General features: G+C 43.3%; 1 protein-coding gene across 3 annotated transcripts in view; it reads left to right on the top strand.

Annotated features, from left to right (window-relative positions):
* Esr2 (estrogen receptor 2) overlaps positions 1–10,298 on the top strand; it is a 58,731-nt gene that overhangs the window by 29,102 nt on the left and 19,331 nt on the right. The window contains exons 4-6 of one of the 3 annotated variants that reach the window (XM_028789896.1): positions 4,506–4,805; positions 8,546–8,684; positions 9,475–9,528. In XM_028789896.1, the coding sequence (XP_028645729.1) occupies positions 4,506–4,805; positions 8,546–8,684; positions 9,475–9,528 (493 nt within the window). The remainder of the gene's footprint in view (positions 1–4,505; positions 4,806–8,545; positions 8,685–9,474; positions 9,529–10,298) is intronic. The other 2 variants (XM_028789877.1, XM_028789887.1) reach the window with 2 other exon arrangements.

Here is a 10,298-nt window from a genome sequence, read left to right as displayed (position 1 = left end):
ATCTATCTATCTATCTATCTATCTATCTATCTATCTATCTATCTATCTATCTATCTAGGATGATCTCCTTTAGTCCAAGCTAACCTATAATTTACTATGTAGTCAAGAACAAACTTGAATTTAGCCCCTCGGGAGCTGGTGAGATGGCTCAGGGATTAAGAGCACTGACTGTTCTTCCGGAGGTCATGAGTTCAAGTCCCAGCAACCACATGGTGGCTCACAACCATCTGTAATGAGATCTGATGCACTCTTATGGGGTGTCTGAAGACAGCTACTGTGTACTCACATATAATAGATAAATAAAAAAAAACTTAAAAAAAAAACTTAGCCCCTAACTTCTACCTCTCAAGTGCTGAGATTACAGACATGTTCCACCAAACCTAGTTCCTGTAGTGCCAGGAATCAAACCCAGGACTTCATGCATGCTAGGTAAGTACTCTGCCAACTGAGCTACATTCCCAGCCCCATATGTGCATCTATTTTTAAACTCCTTATCCTCATGCTGTACAAAAGACAAAAATATAGTCAGAGAAGTATTTTCTTAAGATATATATTTTGTTTCATTTACCCATGGTTGATTTTAAGTATCTATAACACTTTATAAATAAAGTGAAATGTAAGTGGGCTGGTCAGAAGGCTCAGCTGGCAAAAGCACGTACCACTAACCCTAACTACCTGGGATTAATCCCCAGGACCCACAAGGCAGAAGGTGAAAACTCACTCTGGCAAGTTCTCCTCTGACCTCCACATGTACACAGTGACACATGTACACCCACAACCATAAACACACACGCGCACGCGCACACACACGCACACATAAATAAATAAGTTTTTTAAAATGTAATAATTTTTTTAAAAAAAATAAAATACATGTTAAGCTTTTAGCTCTTCTGGTTATAAATTAGCTTCAAATGTCCCTACACTGATACAGCCTTTTCCTGCAAAAGAAACAAGATCAAACAGACGTAACCAAAGCAAGCCCCAGTGTCCCGAATGCTATCTTGAATTAACACGTCTTGTCTTTTGTTTGATCACATTTCATGTTTTTCTGCTTCTAGCTATACCAGTTCCTTTAGTGACATGCATTTTTGATTGATTTGACATTTTCAGCTCCTTTCTTCCTAAGCAAAAGAAGTTTTTTGCAGCTTTAACCCGAGTCACCTTTTGATCTTCCATGCTGCTGTCTAGGTTCTTGTTTTACCTTCTTTGTTCAGAAACTATTATTATTATATTATTATTATTACTATGATTTTATTCATTCAGTGCTGTGTGTGTGTGTGTGTGTGTGTGTGTGTACATGCACATGCTGAGGATTGAACCCAAGGCCTTGAGCACACTAGGCAAGTAATCTACCACTGAGCTCTACAGCAGCCCTTGTACGGTGATTTTTTTTGATATAGGTTTATATTTTCTGTTTTCTTATAATTACTTCTTGAATGTTGACGTTTCTGTGGTCATTCTTCTCCATTCCCCAAACACATGAATGATGTGGCTTCTAAAAAATAGTTTGGCAGGAAATGTCCTGAATTGTTATAGTTTTGTTTTATGTGTATGAGTATTTTGCCTGCATGTGTGTGCATCATGTGCATGCCTTGTGCTCCTGGAGGTCGGGAGTGGGTGTTGGGTCCTCTGTCCCTGGTTGTGAGCCTCCACATGGGCACTGGGAATGGAGCCTGTCCTGTGCAAATGTACTAAGGGCTCTTGAGAGCTGAACCATCTTTCCAGCGCCTGTCATCCTTACTTATTTTCAGATTTGGATAACGCATCAGTCAGCTGGGAAGATAACTCCAGATTCAAGGAGACCCCGGCGTGGTGATACAGGGGTTAGGATGTGCAACCACTCCTGACTTTCCACCTCCTCGTCTGAAAAACATCATTTTATTAAGTTCTGATTCATAAGCCTACAATAACAAAACTATTTTGGTGCTAGTCCGGGCATAGAAATACAGATCAGTAAGACTGAGTAGAGAATCAGGAATAAACATTTGTGTGGTTAAACATCTATTTGGAATTTTAAACATGTTTGTATTAGAGACACGTTTGTGTTATATGAAGGTGATATTTCAGGTCATATTTCCCAAATAAGTGACCTGTATAAATAAATATTTATTACTGATAGGCATTTACAACTGGTAGAAAAAAAACTTAGGGTATAATTTGTATAGGGAAAACTATTTGGGGAATATGACCTGAAATATCACCTTCATATAATACAAATGTGTCTGTAACACAAACATGTTTAAAATTCCAAATAGATGTTTGACCACGCAAGTGTTTATGAAGATAAAGGAGAATACTATTTTTAATCTTTCTGTGAAACAAATTGACCATTCACTAAAGCTTTAAAAAAATTTTATTGAAAAAATTATTTATTTTTATTTTATGTTTATTAGTGTTCTTTCTGCATATATGTTTGTGTAAGGGTATCAGATCCCCTGGAACTAGAGTTACAAACAGTTGTGAGCTGCCACATAGGTGCTGGGAATTGAACCTGGGTCTTCTGGAAGAACAGCCAGTGCTCTTAACCATTGAGCCACCTCTCCGGTCCCTTATTAAAGCTTCTTACGGCAGAAGCCACGTGAGCAAGTTTAAATACACAAAACAAGCTGTATGGAATCTATCAATCGGCATAAAGCTTTTAATGGATGTATGTTTTGTTTCAACAAATTGGCTTCTTTGAATTCATTATAAAGAAGCCATTGAATCTACTCACAAGGTACATTTTTGGTGTAATCTTAATAAAGAAATTATAATATCACAGATTTACATCAAAATGGGACATTTTAGTTTTTGGTTTTTGAGGGATGGTCTCCTGCACTCTTTAGCTGAGGCCGGCCTGGAACTTACTATGTGTCTCAGGTTGGCCTACGATTTGTGCTAATTTTCTATGCTTGGGTTCCAGGCCTGTTCTGCTATGCCCAGAACAATGCTGGACTTTAAAAATAGGTATTATATTACTAGAACAGAATGCTTTACAGGCTGTGAACTTTATTAGTGTGTGTGTGTGTGTGTGTGTGTGTGTGCGCGTGTGTGCGCGCGCATGCGTTACAGCACATCCATGGAGCTCAGACCAGTTTTGGAAATCAGTTTTTCCTCATCACTTAGTTGGGGCAAAGTCTCTCTTGTTCCTTTTCAGCACTGTATTCTCTAGCTTAGCTAGCTTCTGGGCCTCTGGGCCTCTGGGCCTCTGGGCCTCTGGGCCTCTGGGCCACTGGGCAGCTGTCTTGTCTCTGTCCTCTATCTTGCTGTAGGAGAGCTAGGATTATGTATGTGCGCTACATATATTTCTTCTTCTCCTTCTCCTTCCCCTTCCCCTTCCCCTTCCCCTTCTTCTCCTTCTCCTCCTCCTCTTCCTCCTCCTCCTCCTCTTCCCCTTCCCCTCCTTCTCCTCCTCCTCTTCTTCCTCCTCCTCCTCTTCCTCTTCCCCCCCTCCTCCTCCCTTTTTCTCCTCCTTTTTTCTCCTCCTCCCTTTTCCCTCCTTTTTCTTTTCCTCCTTCTCTTTCTTTGCTTCCTCCTTTTTCCCTCTTCCTCCTTCTTTTTATCTTCCTCCTCCTCCTTCTTCTCCTTCTCTTCCTCCTCCTCCTTCTTTTTCTGAGACAGGGTCTTACTATGTAGTTCTGGCTCTCCTGGAACTCACTGTAGATCAGGCTAGCCTCAAACTTACAGCGATCCACTTACCCCTGTCTCCTGAGTACTGGGATCAAAGGCATGTGTCCCTATGCCTGGCATATAAGGCTGCTTTTACTTGAATTCTGAGTGTTGAACTCAGGTCATCGAAGTTTTTATGTGGCTGGTAGCATTACTCACAGAGGCTTTTTCCCAGCCTAGGTGACATATTTTCAATAAGATAAAGAGTGGTTTATGAAATAGTGTATTTACTATGATTCTAACTTTGTTTATAAATCATAAAAAAGCATAAAATACTGAAAGAATTTATGACAAAATTAATCTTCTTTTGTATTTTCCAGGCTTTTTCAGTTAATTTATTTGAAATATATTTGTGTGTATAAGTATATAAAAAGAAAAAAATACAAGTATACAGATGTTTTTAAAATGTTGTTAGCATATATCATTTACTAGCTGGAATATCAATGTTAAAGTCCTGACTTTTTCTCCTTTTCTACTTGAGGAAAATTCCTAACTTCATATCTTGGAACTTGGAGTCTATCAGCATACTTTAGAAAAGAGACAGATTTTAGGAGCCAGTTGATAACCTTGAAGCAGAACAGAAGTCCCCAAACACATTATGTGTTAATACACCAGACAGTAGTTATCTTTGTCCACGGCCCACAGTTTCCAAAATATAAACTGGAATGATATCAGTGATGTTGCCACTGTTCTCAATACAGCTGGGGCTGGGAGTCGAACTCAGGTCCTTGTGTATGCAAGTCAAACACAACCTACTTACCTACACCCTCAGCTCCTCATTGGTTTAGACTGTTCATTCAATGAGTTGGAATCTTGGGCAGAGAAACCACTAGATTGTCATCTGCTCTCCTCTTTAGGATCCAGGAGAGAAAGGTGTGGGTACCGTATAGTACGGAGACAGAGGAGTTCCAGCGAGCAGGTGCACTGCCTGAGCAAAACCAAGAGACACAGTGGGCATGTACCCCGGGTGAAGGAGCTGCTGCTGAGCGCCCTGAGTCCGGAGCAGCTGGTGCTCACCCTGCTGGAAGCTGAGCCGCCCCATGTGCTAGTGAGCCGTCCCAGCATGCCCTTCACCGAGGCCTCCATGATGATGTCCCTCACTAAGCTGGCTGACAAGGAACTGGTGCACATGATTGGCTGGGCTAAGAAAATTCCTGGTAGGACTCTCTACATCCTGACTTCATTTTATTCGTTTGTAACAAGGCCTGTCACTCACATTTAGGGGGCAGTAAAGGTCACCTGGATATATAATAGTTTGTTTGATGCTTTGTTTTGTAACCTTTTCTTTATAAGTTTGTTTGTTTTTTTTTACTTTCAATTTTAATTTTATGTATGAACACAACTGCAGATGACCAAGGAAGCCAGAGGTGCCAGAGCCCCTGAAGCTGATGTTACAAGCAATAGTGGCTGTCCAGTGTGGGTGCCAGGAATTGAGCTCAGCTTAGGTGCTGGCAATAGAATTGGGTCCTCCACAGGAGTGGCACATGCTCTTAACTGTTGAGCACAATTTGTAATTTATAACGGTGATGTTTTTTTCTTACTACCTTAACATATATAACTACATATTCTGGAAGGTTAGATTCTGTTTAGAATTCCCAGACTCTCAGGTTTTATATGAAATAGAGTAATTCAGGAGGCATGGTATATAGAACCCCTTTCTACGTCTGCCTTTCTTTACTTTTGACTCCTAGATCCATCTTCCACACACTGTAACACTGGTTATATCCACATCTCCTTCACAAGCCCGTTGCTTATCTCTCATGTCCAGATGTGGTCGGGGACAGAATCTAAGGAGGGACCTACCCAGGCTTTGGAACTGGACTTAGGATCACTTGGGCAAGTCTAGGGTCTTGGGGCCTGGTTAAAAGGTAGAAATATGAATTTCATGTTGATCTGTCTCTTGTCTGTTAACATTGTAGCTTTTGAGGAAGGGCATGGTCATACTGGGATAAGATAGAGCCAATCTCACGGTGAGAGGGTAAAAGGAATGTCAGATGCTAAGAAGGAAAGTACAAACTATCATTCCAACAGAGAAAGGATCAGAATTATCTACAGATAGAATAAACCAGCAGTTGAAGTGTTATGCATCAATGGGTCAGTAACTTCATGCTAGTGATATAGGGTCAGGTAGAATATGTACTTTTTCATCCTATAAAGTGGATATTCCGCCAGACCCCACCCAGTCTTCAACTTATGATGGTTTAGCTCACAGCTCTTCACTGTGGGTGCGATGGTTGAAAAGATACACTTGACTCCTTCTGGCTTTCTCCTTCAGTGTAAGACCAAGAGATCACTTAAGCTATTTGATGCTTCGCTGTTAAATAGGCCTTGTACTCAATGGTTTTACCGAACTGTTCAAAGCTTGTTTAAGGTAGGCTAGGCTGAGCCATGATGTTGAATAGGTTAATTTGATTAAATACACTTATTTTAAAATATTATTATGAGCATATAGTATTATTATTGTCATTATCATTATCATATGTGTGTGCACATGTAATAATAATCAAACGCACATCATCAGGCTCACATGCAAAACACTTTTGCTGGCTGAGGTGTTGAGATGGCCCTACATTTTGTTGTTTTGAGATGAAAATTTCACGGTGGGCCATTCACTTATTTTACAGCCATCCATTAAATAAAGTCTCCGTCCCTCTCAATTCTAAGGCAGGCCGAGGTTCCCATGGTCCAGTGGCAGCAGGGGCAGTAGCTGTATGAGCAAATTGTAAAGATTTGGCATTGTTGAGTGGGTGGATGAAGAGCTGCGGACGCTATGGCCCCAGGTGCAGGTCTCTGCGCCATCTGTTGGCTGGACCCCATTTCTGCCGAGCTTTCTGGAGCTCATCTGCTTCCCAGCTTTGTTTTGTCTAGTGTGTCCACCTTTGTCAGGATTATTTCATTTTGTCTGCTGTTTCCCAGAGAAGAAAAACACCAAGGCACTTTCCTCTAGTTTGTATTTCAAGTGTTTTCCAAACACCGTTTGCGGGATCTCCCAGGAAGAACGGAGACGACTTACTATGAAAAGCTAGTCGGCTTTTTGTCTGCCCTTCCCCAATTAGTTTTTTCTCCCAGCCTAGTGTTTTGGAAGATTTGCAAGTGTCTTACATAGGACTGTGAGTGACACTGGAAAGTGTACACGTATCAGGAACCCAAGCGGAGCACAAGCGTGTGTGGCTCTGGAAAGGACTTGCCCATCTGTGGCGCATGCGCATTCACTTGTGTATAAGTCTAGAGGCCAGGGGCTGACACTGGTGTCTTTCTCAATTGTTTGCCACCTTATGTTTTGGTATAGGCTCTCCCACTGACCTTGGAGTTCATTGACTAGACTAGTGACCTTCAGAGGCCTTTCTGTCTCTTTCTCCCTAATGTTGGCATTATAGGCGCATGCTACATGCTACCGAGGATAAAGCTCAGGTCCTCATAATTTCCTGGCCAGACTTTACTGACTGAGCCGTCTCTCTAGCTTTGGATGTGGCCATTTTTACGTTCATGTTCCAGTTCCTTCTTCATTGTGCACATTCACAGTGCCATCATGCAAAGGGTTGAACATGTGTGCTTTTACACTGTAGGAACACTGGTTAGATAGTTATAAGAAATCTTACCTGAAAGGGATTCTCAGGAGGCAAGAACACTTCCACTTTTCCTACATGAAAAACAGATTAGCCGGGTGGTGGTGGCGCACGCCTTTAATCCCAGCACTTGGGAGGCAGAGGCAGGCGGATTTCTGAGTTCAAGGCCAGCCTGGTCTACAGAGTGAGTTCCAGACAGCCAGGATGATACAGAGAAACCCTGTCTCGAAAAAAACAAAAAACAAAAAAGAAAGAAAGAAAGAAAGAAAGAAAGAAAGAAAGAAAGAAAGAAAGAAAGAAAGAAAGAAAGAAAGAGATTTGATGAAAGATTAAATTACCAGCGGGGGTGGGGGGATAGGGATGTAGTTCAGTGATAGACCATGTACCTACTATGTTCAAGACCCTGGCCTTGCTTCCTAGCATTTATGTGCATGAACAAGTGCATGTTCATGTGCACATGTGTGTGCGCGCACACACACACACACACACACACACACACACACAGTTACTAGTTAGAAAGGGACGAAGCTGATGTTCAAAACAGAATCCATTTCACTCAAAAGCTGTGCCTTTGACTACTGTGTTTATATTTTGCAGTTCCCTCTTATTATTGTGTGTTATAGAAGAAGTTCCTATGTCCTCGGCTTTGTGCTAAAGACATTCACTCCCCTAGAGATTCTGTGTTTTGTTCCAGTTCTGTGGTTAATTCATGCCATGAGAGTATCACCTGCCTTTGGCTGTTATCCTTGCTCTTTAGGGTGGAATCACCTGGAGACAGCAGCTCTACCCAGAATAGTCCCAACGCTGCATGGGAAATGTTACATAGTCAGAAAAACTATTTTAGTTGAAGCCTTGGCTGTCTGCAGGGGCGGGCACTACTCGCTGCGTACTTCCCACCACCCCATCATCTAGACTCTAGCTACCCCATCCATCCACCCTCCAAGCCATAGATTGGGACAGACAGGCAGCCTCTCTGGCAGGTGAGCTTTGACTTCCTCAGTAGGGACAGGAATTATTAGGCCCACACAGCCACAGCTAACAAGCCTTAGCTCTGCCTTTTGGGTCCTTTCTAGCATCCTTCTGGGGATCCAAGGGCTCTTTAGAAATACTAAACAAAGGTTTGTTTTCCGAAGGGGTTGGAGGCCAGAAACTGCAAGTTGCACAGCTGAGGTTCCTTTAACCCACATTTAATCACCTCTTTGAACCACCTATTGATTCCTTCCCTATGTTGTTTGGGTTTCCTTGGCATTTGATAACTTGCCGTTCTGCCTGAATAGAGATGGGTTGCTGCGTGGGAGGGAGGTGTGTCTCACGGACTCTTGTCTCCCCAGGCTTTGTGGAGCTCAGCCTGTTGGACCAAGTCCGGCTCTTGGAGAGCTGCTGGATGGAGGTGCTGATGGTGGGGCTGATGTGGCGCTCGATCGACCACCCCGGCAAGCTCATCTTTGCTCCAGACCTCGTTCTGGACAGGTGAGAAAAAGTACTTTGTGTTTCATCGCTGGTCTGTTTAATTAAACAGAGAGGGAACAAAGTCCTAGGTGCCGCAGTTAAATTCTCACACGAAGGGACAACTAGAGGGTGATAACCCCACCCATTCCTTCACTGGGCCCAGAGCCCGTGAGGAAGAGGGCATGGGTGCCAGCTTCATATCCCACAATCCATTCCAATCAGTTGTGTAGCAACAGTCCTGGGCTGTGGCAGGGAACTGCATCCTGCAGGGTATTGGCCCGCTGAGTGCGCAGTCAACATAGATCTGTACTTACGTTATATTCTTAAGGTGCCCTGCAGTTGAATGATCAGTTACATCTCTGGGCAGGTGATAAGGCTCTTTTGGGCCTTCCTGAGCTATAGCTTTAATGCTAATACTATCATTTATCTCTAATGGCATTCTTGGAACAGGTGGTGGGAGAGCTTTTCATTAAGGCCAAGTGAAAGTCAACAGCCACTGGGGCATGACAGTGCTGTCACAAATTGGTTAAATCTAGTTGTCTTTTAGAGATGGCACAGAGCAGGAACTAAACTTGGGTTAGTTGAAATGTCTATAGAAGATAAACTGGAATAGCCAACAACAGCCAAGCTTTGTTGTAGGAAAAATGGAAACTTTTGGTGAACCTTTGAGTGGTTCGGAAACTCTCATGGAAAGAGTCCTAGTGTTTAATGGTCAGCACATTAGACTCTGCAGAGAGCAGGAGGATACCTGGTGCTGTGAACCTGAAGTGCCCACCCCAACTCTTGCATCGTAATCCTGTTACCACTTTAGGTCCTCAGAAGACCCTCACTGGCACGTTGCACAGATGAAGAGTGCTGCCCCAAGGTATCCGCATCCATCCTGCCTGTTGTCATGGATGACACTGACAGAGCACTGTTCTGAGTAATGGAGGTGTTTTGTGGAGAACAAATCCCGTGGGAAGAGCTGAACCATGGGATGTGGCTTGAGCAGGTGGTGGACAAGAGAGGGAGGCTCTGGAAGGCCAGAGCAGTGGGGCAGGTACCAGACCCTTCAGTGACCATCCAATAACTAAGCTTATTGGCTGGTGTGTGCCAGGTACCATCCTAAGCACTGGATGTGCGCCATCTTACCCAGTCTTCCCAGAAGCCCTTTTGGAAGAAGCCTGGTTCAACATCCCCCCTTCAGTTAAGGAACAGGGAAGTGAAGTAGTTGGCTTACAGCTGCAGGGTGGAAAGTGATGGAGCTGGACATGGGAATCTGGTCCTAAAGTCCACATGGAGCACAGTATCCCAGTGGGAAAGAGAACTGGACAGGAAGAGAGGAGGCAAAAGGCAAATTGATTTTATAATTTATTCTCGTCTTAGAACACAGCCCTATCCAGGCGGTGGTGGTGCACGCCTTTAATCCCAGTACTTGGGAGGCAGAGGCAGGCGGATTTCTGAGTTCAAGGCCAGCCTGGTCTACAGAGTGAGTTCCAGGACAGCCAGAGAGAGAAACACAGGACAGCTACACAGAGAAACCCTGTCTTGAAAAAAACCAAACCAAACCAAACCAGACCAGACCAGACCAGACCAGACCAGAACAGAACAGAACAGAACAGAACAGAACAGAACAGAACAGAACAGAACAGAACA

Source organism: Grammomys surdaster, unplaced genomic scaffold (assembly GCF_004785775.1).
Source record: "Grammomys surdaster isolate TR1022 unplaced genomic scaffold, NIH_TR_1.0 127, whole genome shotgun sequence".
Taxonomy (NCBI): Eukaryota; Metazoa; Chordata; class Mammalia; order Rodentia; family Muridae; genus Grammomys; species Grammomys surdaster.
This window is presented reverse-complemented; position numbering and strand designations above follow the sequence as displayed.